This window comes from Scleropages formosus, chromosome 4 (assembly GCF_900964775.1).
Source record: "Scleropages formosus chromosome 4, fSclFor1.1, whole genome shotgun sequence".
Taxonomy (NCBI): Eukaryota; Metazoa; Chordata; class Actinopteri; order Osteoglossiformes; family Osteoglossidae; genus Scleropages; species Scleropages formosus.
This window is the reverse complement of record NC_041809.1, coordinates 36,168,832-36,190,358: the sequence shown is the minus strand read 5'-3', so window position 1 is coordinate 36,190,358 and position 21,527 is coordinate 36,168,832. Positions and strand designations below refer to the sequence as shown.

At 45.2% G+C, this 21,527-nt stretch overlaps 3 protein-coding genes across 4 annotated transcripts; all 3 read right to left on the bottom strand.

Moving 5' to 3' along the window:
* Nucleotides 1-738: 738 nt before the first annotated feature.
* On the bottom strand, nucleotides 739-5,449 carry otub1a (OTU deubiquitinase, ubiquitin aldehyde binding 1a). 2 transcript variants are annotated; one of them, XM_018752165.2, is made up of 8 exons: nucleotides 5,382-5,449; nucleotides 4,163-4,224; nucleotides 3,200-3,298; nucleotides 2,725-2,843; nucleotides 1,558-1,642; nucleotides 1,259-1,453; nucleotides 924-1,034; nucleotides 739-813 (listed from the first exon to the last, which is right to left on the bottom strand). In XM_018752165.2, the coding sequence occupies exons 1-8, from the start codon at nucleotides 5,425-5,427 to the stop codon at nucleotides 784-786; spliced, it is 747 nt and encodes a 248-aa protein (XP_018607681.1). In that variant the 5' UTR covers nucleotides 5,428-5,449; the 3' UTR covers nucleotides 739-783. The 2 variants fall into 2 exon arrangements, with proteins under 2 accessions (XP_018607681.1, XP_018607680.1); XM_018752164.2 differs by having other exon boundaries at nucleotides 739-1,034.
* Nucleotides 5,450-5,895: 446 nt separating this feature from the next.
* cox8a (cytochrome c oxidase subunit 8A) lies at nucleotides 5,896-7,475 on the bottom strand. Its single transcript, XM_018752166.2, has 2 exons — nucleotides 7,289-7,475; nucleotides 5,896-6,245 (listed from the first exon to the last, which is right to left on the bottom strand). The coding sequence occupies exons 1-2, from the start codon at nucleotides 7,400-7,402 to the stop codon at nucleotides 6,150-6,152; spliced, it is 210 nt and encodes a 69-aa protein (XP_018607682.1). The 5' UTR covers nucleotides 7,403-7,475; the 3' UTR covers nucleotides 5,896-6,149.
* A 1,188-nt stretch (nucleotides 7,476-8,663) lies between these two features.
* Nucleotides 8,664-19,676, bottom strand: slc22a6l (solute carrier family 22 member 6, like). Its single transcript, XM_018752163.2, has 11 exons — nucleotides 18,988-19,676; nucleotides 17,596-18,123; nucleotides 17,232-17,335; nucleotides 15,951-16,105; nucleotides 15,123-15,291; nucleotides 13,179-13,302; nucleotides 12,030-12,145; nucleotides 10,791-11,005; nucleotides 10,459-10,567; nucleotides 10,106-10,309; nucleotides 8,664-9,701 (listed from the first exon to the last, which is right to left on the bottom strand). The coding sequence occupies exons 2-11, from the start codon at nucleotides 18,001-18,003 to the stop codon at nucleotides 9,611-9,613; spliced, it is 1,695 nt and encodes a 564-aa protein (XP_018607679.2). The 5' UTR covers nucleotides 18,004-18,123; nucleotides 18,988-19,676; the 3' UTR covers nucleotides 8,664-9,610.
* Nucleotides 19,677-21,527: the final 1,851 nt, after the last annotated feature.

Here is a 21,527-nt window from a genome sequence, read left to right as displayed (position 1 = left end):
TGAATAGCTGTGATTCGGAGAACAGAAAGTCTTCAGTAATGCAGTGACAATCTTGGTCAATAAATGCAATCTGAGAACGCGCCAAAGGGAAATTGTGGCAAAGGCAGATGTAACAGCAATTAGGCCTGCGACACCAGAAAAATCTTTCCTTCGCACTGAGAGCTTTCACACACATGCTGTACATGCATTTCCCCTCCCTCAACTCTGCCTTATTTTTCTTATTCTGTCCAGCTTGTCCCGTATGTTTCCTCACAGAGAATATTTTTCTGAATTTTCTCTTCCTTACATAACATATTACTGGAACATATTCTGCTAAAGTATTACATAATTGAAGCTTTTAAAATTTGCATCACAAGTGGGTTTTTGAGAGAGGGAGACAAAAAAAAAAAAAAAAAAAAAGTTTGATTCTTCTTAATCTCAGCATCTTTTGTCTCAATGCTTTTCATGGACAAAATTGAAAAAGAGCTGGGGGCTAAGATCAGCATATACAAATATTGCAGTCCAACAAACAACCCCAAAAGAATAAACTAATTTGACTTTTAAACATTTAAATCCCTTTAATAAAAGACCTGAAAAAGGTAGTTTAGCAAAGGAAAAAAAAATAATAAAAAAAAAAGTACACTGATACCATTTACAACCACAATAGCAGAGGGGTAGGGGGGACTGTACAGCACTGCATGTCTAAAGTCACGTCCATAAATAGTTTTGATACAAGGCAAAAGATATGCATTGACTAAGTTTTTTTTTTTTTTTTTTTTTTCTCTCTCCGAACCGATAAATACATCACTGCAGGTCTGTGGCTCTATGCAGCATCTGAAGAAAAGCAGAAATGCGTGTTATTTGTACAGAATGTCATAGTGACCGGGTCTGTAGAGCAAGAAGATTCGAGGATCGCTGCCTTCAGGGAAAACGTGGTGGTTCACCGTGTCTCCCTCGCCCCGGTCCATGTACTCCACGAGAACGGGCACGTCGAGCGCCTGGGCGAGGGCGATGATATGGATGTGGTCACTCTCTTTCGACATGGGCTCCACTTCCTGAGTGGCAAGAGGACAGAGAGACGGACGGAAGGGGCACCATGACTTCTCAGAAAAGGACTCTCCCCTCTTCCCACCCTCGAGCGTGTGATGTGTGCCAGCACAACAGAGGCATCTCACACACACACACACACACACACACACACACACACACACACACACACACACACGTTCCTCGTTAGGCTCCTCCCCCTCCACCCCCCACCCCACCAGGACACCCTCACCTGCTGGCAGAACTCTTTGATGGAGCGGCTGCCTTCGATGAAGTGCTGGAAGAAGGTGTGCTCTCGCTGCAGGAAGCCGGAAGTGAGCAGGCGAAGGTAGACGACCACGTAGTCGGACACACTCTGATCGTTGAAGGCGCCGAGCAGCTCGTCCAGACATGGCTGCTTCTCACACATCTCGATCAGGTCCATGAACTGTCCGCAGGGAGAGGGGATGGTGGACGGTGGACCGTGGACATGCCTCCCATCACCGCCACCCGTAAACAGAGCGTGCTCTGGGCACGAGAGTGTCGGATTACCGTGTTGTGGAAGTCCTCGATGGTGAACTCGGTGAAGCCCTGGCTCACCAGGTCCAACTTGCTCTTGGCCGCCACCGCTTTGAACCTGCGCAGCCAGGCAGACGGACAAAGCACACAGCTCACTGAGCATTCGGGCACCACATTCCAGGTCTCTACCAAAAACCAGACAAGCAAGGATGTGCAGCTCGCATTGGAACCTGGCCAAGGTCGCTGCGTTCGTTGGCACCCTGTACACCACCAAGAGCTAAGACCCAGAGTTTCAGCGGCTCTAATCAAGACACTCAGTTTAATGGCTCACTGCCCGGCTGGAAAAAATTAGAACCTTCTACATTCTGCCCACAGAACCAAGATGTGACAAGGATCTGACATACAACACACTGATGGATAATAATGAACTTACATTTCTGAAAAGCAGGAAACACTCTATACATAACACTGGAATTATATATAAAAACATACTGTGCATATTTTGTATATCTAGACAAATATATAACATAAGACTATAACACTAGACACAATACATAAAAACCATATATTCTAATATAAAAAAAATGATACCATACATATTTTTATGCATGTGTGTAATGCTCTGGATGACAGACATCCCAGTTTCAGCCCCCAGCTGTGGCTACACCTTCGCCTACAGCAAAACGTCAGAATGACTTAGAGCAGAATAAGAGTTTAACCGCTACGACCGCTCAGTTCACAGTGCTGCTCGACTTATTTGGTGGCAACATCCATTGTAAAAACTGCATTTTGCAGCCTGTTTCGTTTTATATATATATATATGACCTCCACACCCTTGTCACAGCTGAGAAAGCATTCAAGGGCAGGGAGTCCTTCGTGAAGTGACCAGAAGGTGACAATGATCACTGTGTGCTGCAAGGCTTATGTTTGGGGGAAACGGCCCTCAGTATTACACACTCAGGCAAAGGTGTAACATCAACGATTGACTTAATCATGATGGTCAGGAGTCTTCGAAACTCTGAGAAGCTGCTCTTCGGCCTGGAGGTACGTGACCCAAGAGGGTCCAGCGAAGCTGCCGGTGACATGGAAATGGACTAAGCTTAAAAACACATTTTCCTGAAAATGACCCGAGTAGCACATCATCATGCAAATGGAGAAGAATGTAAATGAGACAGAGTGATCTGGGGACAAAAACATCACCTCTGCAGTTCCTTGGTATCATCTAGCAGCGACTCCAGATGCGAGAAGCCAAATGCTCTATAGAAGCAGTTCCCATCGGGCCGTGTTTTCCGTATGTATGAATACTTTCTGTGCAAATCCTTAAAAAAAAAAAAAGGTTGTTTCACACTTATTTTAATATACGTCACACACTACAGTTAGGGGTGCGAAACAGGAGAATGGACAGAAAACAAGCAGATATAACGGTAAGAATTTACCAGTAACATTCCAGGTTATAAATGTGTCCTTAACCACTAAGCTGCCTGGTGCCGATTAGAATCACTGCAGTATTATTCGATATGGACTGAAAGATGATATTTATATTTTTCACCTTCATGGGGTACAATGGTTCATGTGCAGCGTAAGCCAATTATCCCTGGGAAAAAGTGAACAGTGATTATCCAGGACTAATTATCATTCATGTGAGACAAAGCAGAACCAAACTTTGTGAACTTACTTTAATCTTCTGCTGGTATACAGTGTCATCCTCCGCATACTCTGCCTCCAGAACCGAAAGGGCCTGTCTCTCTGATACCAAGGGGTTGCTGGTGGCTATCTGAACATGTCACATGTTGGGGGGGAGGGGAAAACACATTAGTAAAAAAGAAATGGATTAAGTTCAACTGAAAAAAAAAAAAAAAAAAAAACAAATTATGCCAATCAGGATATGTATTCATTCATTCATTCATTCATCTGACACTTTTCTCCAAAGTTACTTGCAATGTTAATCTACCTACAATTACATACCCGTTTCTAAAGCTGGGTAATTCTACCGGAGCGATGTGTGTGGCAGCAAGGTACTTACCCTAAAGCACTCCAGTAAAATTGCTCCGCTGCATGTTTCACCTTTGACCTTGTGTTTTAAGTGCTTTGCTCAAGGGCACTATAGCTGGAGGTGGGAATCAAACCTGCAACCGTTGGGTCCAAAGGCAGCAGATTTAACCCCTATGCAACCAGCTGTCCCATGAAGACATGAAGAACGTATCCTGATTCGAGAGCTCTGCAGGGCCCACGTTACGCACTGTGCGCTTCAACAGTCTTCCACAGAACCACCTAGTTTAGGGTTAGTGTAAAAGTAAGTTAAATTAACACATGTAAACATCTTTAAGGGTTTATCTGACACTTTTATCCAAAGAACTTACAATGCTGACCTACCTACAATTATTAATTCTACTGGAGCAGTTTAGGGTAAATACCATGTTCGAAAGCACTATGGCTGGAGGGGGGATTCGAACCTGTGACCTTTGGGTCCAAAAGCAGCAGCTCTAACCACTACGCTACCAGCTGTCCCAGACAATGCGTTTCCCAGCTGTGCTGAGGAAGGAACAGCCGCAGCCCTCCGCAGGAGCGGCGGCGAGAACGGGGGAGGTGGTAAAGAGACGGTTCCGGACGAGGGAGGACAGAGCACCGTCCCGCTCACCTCCTGCTGGATCCGGTCCTGTTGGGCCACGATGGCCTCGTCGTACGCTAGGCTGTTGACCCCTGCGAAGGAGAGAGGGGTGACACGCATGTGGGTTTACTGCGGGGGCCCATCACACACACACACACACACACACCTTGGCCTTTTTGTGTGATACAGTAGAGAAGAAGTGAAAATACTGGAACGAACTCTCAGCTGAGAGATTCCGAAACTGCATCCCCCCCAGGGGGGGACATGGACAAAGTGTCCTTTGGCCTCAGGAAGTCAAGAGAGACGAGGAAAAGCAGGGTAAAGGAGAGCAGAACGCAGTAAAAGCGGCCAAGGCCAAGAGGAGCCCTGGACTCAGTGGACTGAGCGGGACAAGAGCGACGAGCCGCAGTTCGACTTCGTCACGGACAAACAAACAAACAAAGTAGTGGCGTTTTGAACAGCGGCTCCTCCTTCAAACACCTCATTGTTCTCGTCTGAAGCACGTCCGCTTTAGTTTATACCGTCGCCCTTCACATTTATTTTTGAACACCAAAGATATAAAAGAACAAATTTATTTAAAAAAAAAATAAAATAAAGAAATAAAAATCAGGAATTCCGCAAGACAAGAGAAGAGACGTGCGCGCGGCGAACTGCCTGCGATATTATTATTGACAATTGTAAATGTAATGGAGGAGTTTTCCTCCTAATTTCCTGTAACTGGGACACTATTTGTGGTCCATAGCTACTCTTTTTTCATCATCGTTATCATTCATTATTATCTTTATTATCGCTGGTGTGTTGTCTCTCAGAGGGCTTGGAGAGACTGGGACGAGACTGAGGCTCGCTGCACGAGCCGACATCGAGCGACGTTCCCTCGGCTCCCTCGCGGGCTCCTCCTCGCGCTGTCGGTTCCGGCAGCCGCGCGGACCGTCGCCCTCGGTTCGGACCACCAGCAGCGTCCCGTCGGTCCCCCCGCCGCCCCTCGGAGCTCCGCGTCTCCACGTTTCGCTTCCCGCTGTGGAAAATCGCTCCTCGTTCGCCACAAAAGAAGCCCCACACACACACACACACACGACACGGACGGGCGGGCGGGTCGGAGCCAGTGATGGGGGCTCGACAGCTCGCCTCACTGTGTCGTCGTGTCCCTCCTGCTCCTCCTCCTGGGCTGCGAGGGAAGCGGCTCCGCGAGCCACAGCTTCCGACCCCCGGCGTCAACGCAGCGCTTTCCCGCGGCCTCGTTTCCACTCACCGTCCATGTCCCTCCGCGCAGCTTCGTGCACCTCGTCCTCCGCCATGTTGCCCGTCCGCTGCCTGACATGCGCTCACTCGGGTTCCGGGTCACGCTGCGGTTCTCGTTAAGTTAAATAACCGACACATTTTGTCCACAATCAAGCTTTCGTGCCCCTTCCCCCCCCCCCCACTATAGTAATATCATAAATGCAGCCGGACAGGGCGAGACCCCTTCTCCACGCGCTTCCAGAATTGACACTTTGTCACAAAGTCTGGACGGAAGCGAACGAAGCTATATAGGTACGATTAATTCTTGTATCGAGTGAAGGCACTGAAAACTGGCCAAATCAGTTGTGAACGAAAAGGGCATTTGCCTGAACTGCAGTTTACTCTCTTGAGAGTAAAGGAGCTGTGGTGGTCTTGTGTAAGACCACATTGACAGTAAACGTGATCACGTAGAAAACGTCGCAGCTGAATAAAAAAGCGTTACAATGACAGCATGTGCGTGAGCGATTTGGAAATTAACAGACAGCTTTGAGGTTTAAATTAATATTTTATTGTAACACTCAACAGGAGGAACAAATAAAACTGTGTCATTGTCTTGTTCAGGTCTCCACATCCATGGCTGAAGTTTAGACAGAGTGGACACTCCTATGGAGAGGTAGAAGGGCGAAGACTTGGAGAACGGTGGATTCTTCCCCACGTTGGTTTTAGGAGATGAAGCCTGTCGAAGGGTGCTGGCCCCAGTCGAACGTCACCGGATGGTGTGCTGGAGGCCCTGTCGAGCTCATTTTCTTTCCTTGTAGGACTCTAGATTGGCCAAGACCCATCCAGAAGGTCCCAAAATGGCAATCATGAACACCGTCATGCTAATCGCAGTCTCCTAAAGTGGGAAGAGGCACACAGTAGATGAGCAGGGCAAAAGGTGTGAATGAAGTATACACCTTAACCCTATTAAGGAGCTGCCAGCCCCTATTTATGTAGCCCATATACATTCACATTTATTCATTTGAGTTTCCTCCCAAGCAACTTACAATCATTTACCCATTCATACAGCTGGTTAACCGAAGCAACTTGGGGCAAGGACCCTGCTGAAGGACAGGTGACATTCCAACTTACAACCTTCTGATCCGAAGCCAGCTACTCCGATCACTATGCTACCAGCTGCTCAGCGAACTTTAGCCGCTTTATATAAAAACTATTGTCTCCGTTCATGTGAATTACAGTACATTACAGTTTAAAACTTAACATGCGAGGTAACGGCTCTTCCGCCAACAAACTCCTTCTCTCCTGTCAAATTAGCTTGTACTGAATGTTTTAACAATGTATTTCTGCATTATTCAATTTGGGAGAAAGGCGGCAGGTGTCAATCCTTTACAAGGAAACGTGAGGAATTGTTTATAGTGTGTCTTCTAGTTCATAGCCTGGCCTGAGCAACATGTTGAGATACACACACACAGTTGTTAATGCTAAAATGCTGTGATTCCATTCATAACTCACGTCACGTTTTATGAAACTACCACATTGGTAGAATATGGTAAATTTTACTTCATGCTCAATCAATGTACCTACTAATCAATACCAGCAGCTCCGTGTTTTTTTCATGCACTTAGTAGTTACCTTCAAAACAAAGTCAAAGGCCATAAAAAAGTGACATACAAATGAATATTAATCAATAAGTCACTTGGCCTAGGCTTTGTTTTAAAGGCCAATTCAAAAGAATTATGGATACTCAATTCGCATGAATGAATGTTTAGGTACTTAAAGTAACTCGTGTCTTGCGCTGGATCTGCTCTGAGTTCAGGGATGAATCGCGCAGTGGGAGCGCAGAGGCCTAGTCACCTAGTCAGCCCTGCAGTGGCTCACCACAACGCTCAGAACAGGTGACTCTCTCCTCCGTCATAACAGCGCAAAGAGGACACTTACAGCAGCGCCGACTGGTTCCTTAGCCGGTTTGGTGGTGAGGCCTGCGCGCTGGCTCATCGCCGGTGCCCGCAAGAGAGACCGCGCAGCCAAAACGCCGCGCAAAACGCCTGACATGTCGACTCTTTGCAGCAGTTCAATGCGTCTGAAGGACGAAAGGGAAGCGAAGCCGGATGCGGTAACAGCACCACGTGATCGGATGTTGCTGTGACGTTTTGCAGGACGTGACGTTGGGTCGCGCAGATATTGTTTCGAATAGAATTGCGGAGCCGCGAGTGTCATCGCTTCATACATACTCTGAATTTTTGCTTATTCGTTCAGTTTATATTTGCAGAGGAAAATAATTAAAAGCAGACTAGCTCTAAGTCGAGCGTAAAGCGCTTTATCTCACGTGTGAAAGGGCATAGGAATCACGTGTCTGCAATATGGTTGCCAACCGTCCCGTAAATAATTATACAGAATCAATGAATCGTTCAGTTCCGTAACCATCCCGTGGTTGGCATACGGAACGCGGTTTGTCCCGTATTTTAACCTTTCACACCCGAAGGCATTTAAATGTATTACATATATTTATTGCACACATAAACTTGGCAGTTCGCATAGTGCCTGACTGTCACTGGCCGTTGGTTGCTACGTTACCCGGACGCTACATTTGACCGGGGGGGAGGGGGGGGGTGTCAAGACAGGTAGCTACCAACTATGACTAGATGTGATCATGGCTACTAATAGGCCACGTGGAGAGGATATCCTCCGTAATGAAAAAGAAGTGGAGTGACTCTAAGAACTCATGAAAAGGGAGCCGCTTGCACTGCTGTTCAGAAAAATGTGTGAAATGCAGCCTACTTTCAATCAGTTGCTGTGCTTAAAGAAAAGTGAAGCCTATCAAAGTGTGTGCTTTTCATTGATGCAAATTTCACTTTTTTTGAATTTGTTGTCTGTTCATTAAAGTGAAAAAAATCACTCTAAAGGACTGAGAGTCTGTTGCTCATCAGTTGTGTAACAAATGTGTATTAATCGTCTAGGAAGACGCTATGGCGATATGTGTGTAACGCCATACTGGTGTGTGACTCTTTAGCATGACATTAAAATTAATTTTTTACAACTGACATGTATGTCAGTGAGCTAAAAGCAAATGAAATGTGTCTCAGATTTATTTTAGCATTTAATTCAGTGAAGCAGAGACTTCTTTTTGACACGCATGCATTAGCTACAAAGAAATTCCCTTATACTGTCCCTTATTTTCCTACAAAAAAACCCAAAAGTGTCCCTTATTTTCTTCTGCAGGGGTTGGCAACAGGTCTGCATCCAAATCTCGACTCATGATGTCACCCGCTCGGAGAGAAGCGTCCGTTACATGAATAAGTGTGAATATGAAGTATTTTAATTACTGCAGAGCTCCGAATGTGGATTTATAAATAGCAGGGAGCAGTTTTGTTCTGAAGGAGAAGCATTACAATGTTAACTGAGTAATAGTCAGCTTTTGTAAAACTCAACTTTTATTCAGTTGGAAAAGAATCTCGGATGAGAATTTACAACCATTTGGCGGAGAATATTATTATTCTGGGCTCAAGTGTCTTTTTTCACATTTTCGGTGTATCGACAGTACGGATATGTTTGAAACTATGATGGTCATGTGGCCTATAGACCCAGTGGCTCTTGAACATGACACCAGTCTACAGCTCAAACATGAAAATGAAAAATGTGAAAAAAACCTTAAACACAAATACTTTTGATTTTTTCTGCAAGTTGAAATATATTTTTGTTATAAATAACAGGTGTAGTGTATCTACAAAAAGCTGGCACGTTAAAAACTTATTTTCAGTGAGGAATACAGCTTATTAAATATTTCAAGTACAGTATTATATGTATAGTTCTAATAATTTTAGAAGTATCTTCAAAGCATTTTCTGGATTTTGCTTATTTGTACAGTGGCTGTATTTTCCCTAGTTATCTATGTGCTATGAATATTCTAAAGCCTCTAAAAATGTCCCAATATAAAGGAATTATCGCAACTTCCAAGTTTATTAAAACATTTTTAAAATGTTGCAACCCTTCATGTAATACAAATAGAGATCATTCTGTGTATAATATTCATATATATATGAAATTTCATTTCAGAGTTACCTATTCCAGTATCCTAAGGAAAATAATGTTCACAATGCTGAATAAAACTTTCAGCAGACAACCTTTAAACAGTTTTAAAACTGTTTTAAATGCTAAAAAAATTGTATTTACAGCACTCCATTCCCTGTCCAGAACATTTTGGACCAGTAAACTGAATTGAGTGCTATAAACAGTGAAGATAAGGTCCAGGACTTAAAGCCTCTAAGCAGTTTCCTTCAAGGGGAAGCTGTCGGTGTCCTTCGGCTCGGCCTCCTGTTTCTTTGTTGCCCTTTGGCACTTTTTGTTGGCGATTCTGCAGAGGACAGGCCAGTTAGAGCATTGAACATGAACTCATTCGTTCTGAATTATCCACTAGGAGACCCTCAGGTTCCAGCTGGTTTGATACAGAAAACATTCAGGTGGTTTCTTACCTTCAAGGTCTTCATTCAACTTTGATACACAAATTTCCCTGTTCTACGAAGATACAGCCCTTGTACCTGATACGGGGCTAAATTAACCCATAATAAAATAATTTTTTTGGATTTTGATCACATTCAGGATCTCATCCGTCATTTCCGTGCTTATTCGCTGCATGTTTAGTCATCTTTGAGCTAAATAAGATGGAATCTAAGCCTTATATCTTCACGTGGCTTTACGGTTTCATTTTGCAAGACAATTTCTTAAGAAATATGATATTCTTTTTGGGCCTTTGTTTACCTCTCCTCGACATCCTGAATAGTCTCTGGAAGGGGAGTGGACATTGTTTCAGGGAGGAAGATGGCGACTAGCCCAGACAAAATGGGGACACCCCCGTAGATGAGCCCTGGGAGCCAGGCTGTAGTCTCCCCCAAGAGCTGCACCATGGGGGCCACCATTGCACCGACCCGAGCCGTCATGGAAACCCAGCCCATGCCATTCTGTCTGAAATGGAGAAACAGCCCATAACTGAACCCGTTCTTCCTCTTCTTTGCCACCGTCTGAACTTTTGCACAGTTGCCCGTCCAGGAAGGCAGTAAATGGGGAAAAGTATCGTCGGTGTAACTGGTGTGTTCAGGTCGCGTGTGTCTTACCGGATGACTGTGGGATACAGCTCCCCGGAGTACAGGAAGCAGACGTTGAAGGAAGCAGCCAGGCAGCCTTTGCCCAGCACCGCCAGACTGGTGCGAAGAATCTGCTGGTCTGTAAACGTGGAAGAAAAGCACTTAGAACCATGGAGTCGTCTGTGCACTTTGACTTGGTGACGGGTGCCAAAGCGGGGCAATGCGGGTCGCACTTCGTAGCAGGGTAAATTCTCGTGGCACTCCCGGATCTCAGGAAACAATACTGCGGTGCAGCGTAGTTAACATCATACTGCGCTCAAACACCCGGACCAAACGGAGAATCCGTCCCCATTGCTGCTCACCGTACGGCACCAAGATATTGATCAGTATGGTGACTCCCGCCACTATCAGGACAACCGACTGCGAGCGGCACCTTCCAAAGTGGCTCAAGGAAGCTGTAATAATTATCTTCGCAGGGATGTCCACTGCTCCAAAGATCACTTGTATCAAGTAGATGCTCACTCCAAACTTCTGGAGATCCAAGGCCAGTCCATAATAGGCAAAACTTGTGGAGAACCTAAAAGAAGGAGACTTCACTGCTCGCGTCACCATTTTCTTCCTAGACACGTCTATCCGCAACAAAGATGCCGCATCGTAAAATAAAACACGATATAGGAATTTCCTTAAATGTTTCAAACAAAGCAACGGTTTTGTATCGTTAAATTCACAGAAACAACAACACACTCTCAGCGATGGTAACAAATGGTCTTCATGCAGGCGGTCCCCGGATTACGAACGAGTTCCGTTCCTAAATCTGTCTTTAAGTCGGATTTGTATGTAAGTCGGAACGGTTTGGTACGGTTCGTATCTAATGTCAGTCAGTCAAATGTTTGTCATATAGTTCATAGTGTACCTTTCTATGCATAAAAACATTAAAGAAACACTTCCGGATACACTAAAAAATCTAACATAATAATACAGTAGTAATAAGGATAACAATAATAATCAATGTAACTACAATATTTATAATAGAGAGAGAGACATTGGGACGGAGCTGTTTACATGCTCCATTGTTTTCGCTTTGTCCTTTAAAATTGTCCTGATCGTTGACCGACTGCAGCCCAACGCTTTTCCAATATTCGTTGGCGTTTCACCTTTTTCCGATCGCTTTATTATTTCCACTTTAGTTTCTTTGATGGATCACCGTCACTTGCATCACATTTACACTTTGGTGCCATGGTTAGGAGGGTAAAAACAAAAAAATTAATGCCAAATACAGTAACACACGAGACACCGTTAACAGCAACGTGGTCCGACTGAAAAGAAGGAAGTGTGTGTTCTGCCTCGGGGTCACGAGCCGACGAACCGCTGTACACACACAATGTTTTGATGCTCATCGCAAAGCAGAGCCGCTTATTATTCCGAATAATTGTATGTAACTCAAATTTTTAATATAATAGGCTTTACGGTGAGTGGTGGTTTGTAACTACTGGTTGTACGTAAGTCGGATGTTCGTAACCCGGGGACTGTCTGTACTGTGGTTACAAAGTGACAGATGTACAGTAGATTAATATCTAGAGAAAGGGGGCGATGAGACCAACCAGACTGCACTGAGACACAAGGTGATCATCCTCAGCGATGACAAACGGAACAGGTCAAGGGCAGAGTGTGTTTCTTGCGAACACGACAGTTCCTTCTTCATTGACTTCTGCAGGACCTACGCAAGAACTGCATGTGTTCATTTGTAGGTTCTGACTCGGTTTATGTTTACTTTTATTCTTTTAGAGGACACTTCTCTTCAATGATTTACCCATTTATACAGCTGGGTGGTTCATTACTGGATCAATTCAGCGTAAGTACCTTGATCAAGGACACTACAGCAGCAGGCGGGACTCAAACCCAGGTCTTTCAACTGTAAGGCAACGGCTCTAACCAGTGCACTACCTGCTGCCCCTATTATTAACTAGTGTTTAGCTGACGCCTTTGTCCAATGTGACTTACAATGATGAATATACTATAGTAAATAATACAAAATAGCAACAATTACACAACACTCTACTATTCATCAAGCTGACTGCTTTCCAAAGCAACTTACAGGTGGGTGATTTGTAGTGGAGCAACTTAAGGTAAGTACATTGCTCAAGGGTACTGGAGCTGAATTCAAACCTGTGAGCTTTGGGTCCAAAGGCACTAGTTATATCCACTATGCTGCCAGCTGTCCTACGTTTTTATTTTCGCACTATGGGCAATTTAGATTCACCAGTTTGCCTGGAGTGCCTGTCTTTGGGCTGTGGGAGGAAACCAGAGCGCCTAGAGGAAAGCCATGCGAATATAGGGAGAACCTGCAAACTCCTCAGAGTTGGAGACGCATTCAAACCCACATCCAGCCCCAGAGGTCAGGATCCAGAAGGTGCCACCGCTACCCTCCGTTCCCCCATGATGAAATGCCGTAATGCTGTAATGCATTAGACACACACTCACTCACTCAGTGTCGATAACTGTTTATCCTAAGGCTGAGTCACAGTGGTCCGGAGCCTATCCAGGAAGCATAGGGCGCTGAGCTAAATAGCGTATCTGTACAATTCAATTTATTTTTAAAGACATTTAGTGTAGCAGTCTGATTAAATGTACAGTACTCCTAGCTTTGGTGAAATTCCAGGGAATGGAGCCCAAGACTGGAAACAAGAAAAAAAACGCATCTACTTCTTAGGCTCTAAAACGGAAGTTGCTGTGCAGGTCAGGCTACGTACCTCTACATCAATTTTTTCCCCTTCTGCTTTACACCCGTTGATGCGAGCGACAGTTTTCACACATTTGACGGCTTGGTCCGACTTTCCGCTCAATACCAGCCAACGCGCCGACTCCTGGAACCACCTGTGGGACATTATTGTCACTGAAAGTCGAAATACTGACACGATGGCATCAATCGGTTCTCACAAAGGCGATTGAGATGAGTGAGATGGTTTGAATAAGATGAATATTAATAATACTTTGTATAATACATCCCAGCCGTCTGAGATCATGTGAAATGTTGCATTTTTACAGTGAGCACTGGACAATTTTCCCCAAATTATTACAGCTGTTCCCCAACATTTATTCATTTAGCTAATGAGTTTCTCCAAGGCCACTTACAGTGTTAGTGTTAGTGTACCTACAATTATTTACCCATTTATACAACTCAGAACAATTTTATTAAGAGTAAGTAGCTCAGGGGAACTACAGGAGGGGATCAAATCTGCACCTTTAGGGTCCAAAAGTAACAGCTCTAACCACTACGCTACCAGCTGTCCACCTACTTCGGAGTTCTGTTCTGACTGACCAGTCGGATCTCGAAATGGATGTAAGTCGGACGTATGTTAGCATGGCATGTAGAAGGTATACCTGTACAACATCCTTTCATCCGACTCAATTCCTATCGTGATTATCTCGTTTTTTATTAAGCAGCTTTATTGACATTTTATATGATTATGTAGTTTTTTTAACCTTGTATTTAAGATTCTTTAGTTCATATTTCATCGTTTTTATTTTTTACCTCATGCAAGTTTTGTTATTATCGTAGAATTCATACTCGCCGAACCTTTCACCGCTTCCCGTATTTTTTCTTTGTCCTTTAAAACTGTTGTGGAATGGGACAAGTGCAGATCACGTGCAACCACATTAACTTTTTTCCTCCTTCATATTGGTTGATTACCTTCATTTTCAATTCCAAATCGAACATCTTGCTCGGCTTCTTGCCAGATCTATCAGCAGAGGATGGGTTTTTTCCCTCCTGCTCGTCATCTTCTTTGGGGTTTAATAGAATAATGATATAATCCAGCACAAAAATTTGTTAGATTTACTTGAATAACGCACGCATACTGAATGGTAGCTGACAGCGAGAACTGAGAGAGATGCTGTGATGTACACAATGCCGGGATATCGTCTGACGGTCACTATCGCACCCACGCGGCCGTTAGCACTGGCGGACATAAGACCAAGTGTAATTTTTATATTTCTATATATTTTTTCCTTTATTTTTCAGAATTTATACGATATTTTTTTTGTTCGTGTGTACGGATGGTTGTAAGTCACATAGGTCATAAGTAGGGAGAGGCTGTATATGGGATGCGGTGCAGGAGACGTTACATTATCGACGAAGACTTATGGATTGGGGCAAGAAAGAGAATGAAGGATGGTGGATTGGCTTAAATTTGCTTCTGAAGAGTTCTCAGTGTAAATGTCTTTACATTTAATATATGGATATTGATATTAGGCAGCTGTAGGAGGCAACACTGTAACAATTTTCAAACACATGGATGTACTTTGGTCCGTTTGCGTTTCTCACAAGTATGAGGCCAGAATTTCTGCTTTCGGTGACAGTCTGTGTGTTATGGTTATTGTGAGAACGTTCATCCTGCACAACTGATGAAAACGCCACAGTGACGCACGTCCTCACAGAAGGCAGCACATCGATGGACGAAACCGTTTAATTGCGCGTTTGTTTTCTTTCTTTATGGAGGGAAACAAATGAAAAGTCATCTTTCTCTAGTGCAGCCCTAACCAAGATTCCACAGGTTTCCATCATAAATGGGATCGAAATTCTGAGATTTTTTTTTTCTCAGTGCCCAGCGTTCCACTGGTGGAAACTCGGCAGTAAAGACACTTTAGACTGGAGAATTTATAGGGTTCAAACTGAACATATGTCTGTGTCCTACCAAGAGTAGAGGAAACAGATGTAGAAGGGCAGCGACACAGCCAAGGTGAGCCAGCGCCAGTCCCGTAACAGGTAGGCCACCCCTGACAGAAGGAGCTGTCCCATGGTGTAGCAATACCCGGTGGTCGCGACAGTCATGGTCCTCGCTTGAGTCGGGATCCACTCCACGTCTGAATAGAGAGGCAGTAAAGAAGATGGGTCTTTAGACAGCTAAAGAGGGCGGGGGATTTCTAGCCTTTGAGAGCAACATCCAGACTTACACTAACCCAACGCCCTGGTCCAGGAGCTCTTCTGATCTTTCAGTCCAAATGCATCACCTCCTCATGCTACCAGCATTCGTCTTACAAAACTACTAAATAAAAAGTCCGGCCCAGCGTTATTTTTTAGGGGAAATACCTTGCTTAAGGTTACTATAGCCAGAGGTGGGGATCAAACCTGCAACCTTTGGATCCAAAGGCAGTATCTCTAACCACTACATGGCCAGCTGTCCTGCTTGAAAGTGCATAAAAACATGGCTTCAAAAATCAAGGGACATCGGAATTAAACTTTTACTGACTGTGAGTTAGCGGTAAGAGTCACTTGGATTTACAAACAAATCGATTCATTTGAACGGACGTCTGCTCATAACTGTGTCCATAAGCTGAGGGGAGAGTGTGTTGTGTTCAGCCTGTGATGAGCCCCACTGTGATCATCTTCTCCTGTATAACCCTAAGGACAATTTGGGGATTGATCATCTAGGACGTCCGGCGCTGCAGCACCAAAAAGGCACGGGAACTATGTGCCTCGCGACGCTCTGCTGATCACGATCGATCCAGAAGCGTTGACTCACTGAGAGAGTGAGCGTTGAGCACGAAGCCAGACAAGGCCATGCCGCAGAAGAAACGGAACAGACAGAAGAGGAAGAAAGAGGGGGCGAAGGTAGCACATGTCCCCCCGACGGCCATCATCAAGTGGGATATGAGCATCAGCTTCTTACGTCCAAACCTGGGGAAGATGCACCAGAAATGATATAGAAAAGATAAGGGTTGGGCACATAAGTGCTTACACATATTTTAATAGTCTTATTTCATTTTACTTACATGTGAACTAACATAGCCTGCAGTATTAAACATTGAAGTGTTTATACTTAATTTTTTTTATAAGAAATTGTTGAATAATAGATAAACCTTTATGCGGCTACTTCTGCGATGTACACTGGTTTATACCGTGGTATGTGACAAATTGAGTTTACTGTAGAATCACGTTTCTTCTGGTGATGTGATGCACTCAGCCTGTGTGAAGTTCGCATGTTCGTCCCATGTCTGTGTGGGTTTCCTCTGGCTGCTCTGGTTTCCTCCCACAATCCAAAGACATGCTGTTCAGGTTCCCCCACAGTGTGTGAGCGTTCCACTGATGTATGGATGAGTGACCCAGTGTAAGTAGCGTATCTAGCGGTGTAAGTCACCGCGGTGAATAAGGTGTGTGTGCTGATAACACTACATAGAGTTCAATGGAAGCTGCTTTGGGGAAAAGTAAACAGTAATGTGCTTTTACACAACTACCTTCCTCCTCCATTAACCATTAACGGAGCGAGAGTGAAATGATAGTACAGTTGACCCTTGAACAACCTGGGGGTTAGGGGCACAGACCCCACATGTAGTTGGAAATCCACGTATAAGTTTTGGGGAGTTAAAAGTTAACTACTAATAGCCTACTGTTGAGTGGAAGTCTTACCAATAACATAAACAGTCAATTAACACATATTTTGTATGTTATATATATTATATACTGTATTCTTACAATAAAATAAACTACAGAAAAGAAAATGTTAGGGAAGAGAAAATGCATTTACAGTACTGTACTGTATTTATCGATACTGTAAGTTTACTTCGTCTGTTCACAAGATGAATTCGTCTGTCTGTCTGTCAGTAACTACATCAATATTGTCTTACATGATACAAAACACTGCAGATGTTATACGTATTACTAACACTAGACATGAAAGGAAATCTTTCGAGTCTATTTATTGAAAAATATCCGCGTATAAGTGGCCCCGTCAATTCAAACCCGTGCTGTTCAAGGGTCAACCGTACTATACAGCGACAGAGTCGAGTGGCCTTTGTAATCTTGCCTGTCCGAAAATCCTCCGAATATTAAGGCTCCCACTAGCACCCCTCCCATGTAAATGCTTTGTCCCATCTGCTTGTATGAGTGAAGATCACACACCAAGTCCCACTGAGAGAGAAAGAAAAGAAACAGTTTGCACATAAACATCTTTGACCTTCATGACAAAAACAGTCTCAAGCACTCGTGGGAAAGTGCTAAAGGGAAAAATTGAAGAGCACACTGATAGTAAACCACATAAAATGACTGGCGCGCAAAACCCAAAAATGGGACACCGGTGCAGGTCTTCTATGGCCTTAGAGCATTTCTGGTCCTCCTTAGACATGACACTGAATCCAGTGCTGCCATCCAGCCTCACCGCACGCCCCTACCTCAGAGATGATGGTTGAGCTCCTGTCCGTCATTTCGTACTCCCAGCCATCCTCACAGCCCTGCAGGTCCGTCAAGGGCGGACTCCTGGTGCCTTGGACAGAGGAACCGTCTCCCAGGCTGCCATTCTCAGCAAGGAGGTACCAACGGGGGCTGGAGTAGCGCTGGCACTTGAACGGCCTCCCCTTAGAATCCAGAGGCACGGTGACCAGGACAATGTCCTTGGGGTCCAGATTGGACTCGGAGAAGTTCTTTGGGGCCTGGCAGTGGTGGGGCGGCACCATAGCCACAAAGTTCTGCAGCAGGTTATGGCTGGCCAGCATGAGCATTGGAAGGCAGATCAGGCTGAGCTGGATGAATTGGAAGCGCCCCATGCCGCCCACCTTGTCGATGATTTCGCCGAAAGCCATGGCTGAACAGTGAGCAGTGCGGCCCTTAATTGGCAGCGAACCGCACGCAACCACCCTGGATTTGGTTTCAGAAACGAGAAAGGGGGTGTCTCCCTCTGCTCCCCGACGTTAATGTTGCAGCTGAAAAAAGGCCAAGAGGAGAATGAGGAGAGGCTGAAATGTACGTGTAGCGCATACGCAAATAGGTACATAACAGCTTGAAAAGGACATAAAACACAAATGCCGGATACGCTGAAACCCTGCCGCTCTGTCAATGAGAACATTGTTGAACAGCTCGAGAATGAAAAGGGTGCGAATCACTACATCGAGCTCAAACAGTGCATCCTTACTGAATCCTTCATATGTGGTTCCACTGAAAAGTATCATATGTAGACACAGTGGTGCTTTTCTTAGTCATAGACCACAAAATCGCACGCACAAACACACTGCCGCAGCCGCTTATCCCAAGCAGGGGTCGCGGAGGACCGGAGCCTAAACCAGCAACACAGGGTGCAGGGCTGGAGGGGGAGGGGACACACCCAGGACAGCAGGCCAGTCCGTTGTAAGACACCCCAAGTGGGACTCGAACCCCGGACCCACCAGAGAACAGGACCCAGCCAAGCCTGCTGCGCCACCGCATCCCCCAGACCACAAAATGACATTGAAAAATAATTTAACATCTATGATTATTACATAATTTAATAATAATTAGTATATAATTTATTATATAATTTAAATGATTATATAATTTAGTATATAAACATTGATAGTTTAATGCCAACAGTTGAGAGTCATCGGCATGATATGTAATAAGATTGGTGCAGATTATTACTGTGATTAAAATTGTGCCTGGAACTCATGAGCATATGGACATTACCTGTTACCTGAGTGTGACACATTAAATAATAAAAAAAAAAAAAGAAAAAGCATGGTGGTGGAGCATGGTGATTTTGCTCCAATAAAATCAACAATATAAAGCTGAAATGAACTGAGTGCAATACTTACAGTTTCTGGAACTATCAAGAGATGAAGCTGACAGTTTTGCTGAAGTTAGAAAATGTGCCTTAGAATGTTAATTTCGTTCATGTCTAATAACAAACTGCATGAGATGAAATATTGCAGCAGCATGTTGAAAACATCAGTCTTCTTATCCCCCGACAGTTAGTTCATTAAAAAAAAGTCTTTCAAGAAGAAAAAAAATCTCCCGAATCTCCTTCCCGAGTTCTTCTGGGCAGCAAGGAAATAATTTCTAAGTGAAGAGCAGAGCGCTGTGGGAACCATCAGTCGCTTTCAAGTGCAATAAGAAGAGTAAATGATGACTGTTTCGGTCCCTTCCCTTCACTAATGATGTAACAAATTAAAGTTTATAAAATAAACAATAACTGCTGTTTTCCTGACCTCGAAACTTCAAAACGGAGGGAACTTTTCTGAGTCTTGGGATTAAACTGAGCTCAGTAAAACAAATCCTCTTGGTCGATTTGCCCCCTTTATTGACCACGGAGAGAGAAGAAGTCCCGGGCGTGTAATTGTGAATGCGGTCGCCGCTATATGAAAATGAAGCTTTATATCCTCATCCTTGGTGCTATTGGCTGAACGTAAGACGTACGCCGACGTGAACCCCCGGTCCGCATCAATAATGCGTGTGGTTCCAAAGTGCTGGAGGTCAAAAGACTAGACACTGGGTGCTGGCGTGCTGTGTGGTGCGAGCGGAGGCCGGTGGGGGGTGCCCGGGAGGGGATTTTGACAGCCCAATTAACGGCGTGAAACAATAAGAAGGCCACGCGGAGGGCAGGGACTGGGACAAAGTGTGTTGGCTCATTGCACAACACTGCACACACACAGCGGTCAACGTTTCAGAAGTGTATTTGTTTCGCAGTAAAACAGTAACTGGAAACAGATGAACCAGGTTTTAAACCTGAAGGCATTTGGTTCCGGCTGTGTTGCAATGGCCGTTGATGTGACGGCCCCCTCGCCCCTTGTCGGAAAAATGCCTTTATGTCTTGGAACGCCGCATATCAAGCGACGAGCAAATATTTACGTTTACTTATTTAGCAGACACTTTTGTCTAAAGCGACTTCCAGTGAACTCTATGTAGTGTTATCAGCCCACACACCATATTCACCGTGGTGACTTACACTGCTAGATACATTACTTACACTGAGTCACTCATCCATACATCAGTGAAACACACACAGGTGTATCTGCTTCAAGAGCTGTACATCGTCCGTCTATCGCTGCAGTGTAGTGATGAGAGACGCCAAGGGAGGCAATGACCAAGTAAGTGGTCTTTACATAAAAGGAACACAAACCTTCATGTCAATAACTGGCTTACATGTGAAATATCCATCCATCCATCCACCTTCCATCCCGCTTGTGCTAATAAAGTCGCAGTGGCAGCAGGGACAGCAGAGAGGCCCAGCCGTTCCCAGGCCAACTGTGAGATATAATCCCTCCAGCGGGTCCTGGGTCGACCTCGGGGCCTCGCCCCAGTTGGCCGTGCCTGGTATACCTCCTAAGGGAGGCGCCCGGGGGGCATTTATCAGATGCCTGAACCACCTCAACTGGCTCCTCTCAATGTGAAGGAGTAGCAGCTCTACTCTGAGCTCCTCCCGGATGTCCGAACTCCTCACCCTGTCACGGAGAGAGAGTCCCAGCACCCTGCGGAGAAAATTCATTTCGGCCGCTTGTATCCGCGATCTTATTCTTTCGGTCATCACCCAGAGTTCATGACCATAGGTGAGGGTAGGGACGTAGATCGACGGGAAATGGAGAGCTTCGCTTTATGGCTCAGCTCCCCCTTCACCACTACAGTCCGGTACAGCGACCGCATTACTGCTGCTGCTGCTCCCAGTCTGCGGCCGATCTCACGCTCCCTTTTCCCCTCACTCGTGAACAAGACCCAAAGATACTTGAACTCCTCCACCTGGGGCAAATTCTCTCCCCTTACCAGGAGTGGACATGCCATCCTTTTCCGTGAGAGAACCATGGACTCAGACATTGAGGTGCTGATCCTCATCCCAACCGCTTCACACTCGGCTGCAAACCGTTCCAGTGCGTGTTGGAGGCAACCCTGTGACTGTACAAAAAGGACAACATCATCTGCAAAGAGCAGAGACGTCACCTTCCGACTCCCACACAGAATGCCCTCCTGGCCTTGACTGCGCTTTGATATCCTGTCCATGAAAACCGCAAACAGGAGTAGAGACAAGGCACAACGTTGGCGGAGTCCAACACCCACACTGAACAGGCCTGACTTAATGCTGAGTATGCGGACACAGCTTTCGCTCCGTATGTACAGAGACTGAACAGCCCACAGTAGTGGCCCCGGTACCCATGCTCCCTAAGCACCTCCCACAGAATCTCCCGGGGAACATGGTCATAGGCCTTCTCCATGTCTGCAAAACACATGTAGACTGGATTAGCAAACTCCCATGCCCCTTCAATTATCTGCGAGAGGGTAAAAAGCTGGCCTGCTGTTCCACGGCCAGGGCGGAATCCGCATTTTTCCTCTCCAATCTGAGGTTCAACTATCTGCCGGAGCCTCC

Coding starts and splice junctions, on each gene's coding strand:
- otub1a (XM_018752164.2), bottom strand. CDS start 5,427: ATGGCGGAGGACGAGGTGCACGAAGCTGCGCGGAGGGACATGGACG. Junction 4,225..5,381: donor TGCGCGGAGGGACATGGACG/GTGAGTGGAAAC, acceptor TCTCCTTCGCAG/GGGTCAACAGCCTAGCGTAC. Junction 1,035..1,258: donor TCAAAGAGTTCTGCCAGCAG/GTGAGGGTGTCC, acceptor CTTGCCACTCAG/GAAGTGGAGCCCATGTCGAA.
- cox8a (XM_018752166.2), bottom strand. CDS start 7,402: ATGTCAGGCGTTTTGCGCGGCGTTTTGGCTGCGCGGTCTCTCTTGCGG. Junction 6,246..7,288: donor AGGAACCAGTCGGCGCTGCT/GTAAGTGTCCTC, acceptor TTCCCACTTTAG/GAGACTGCGATTAGCATGAC.
- slc22a6l (XM_018752163.2), bottom strand. CDS start 18,003: ATGGCTTTCGGCGAAATCATCGACAAGGTGGGCGGCATGGGGCGCTTC. Junction 16,106..17,231: donor TTCGGAGGATTTTCGGACAG/GCAAGATTACAA, acceptor CATCTTCCCCAG/GTTTGGACGTAAGAAGCTGA. Junction 9,702..10,105: donor ATTCAGGATGTCGAGGAGAG/GTAAACAAAGGC, acceptor TGTCCTCTGCAG/AATCGCCAACAAAAAGTGCC.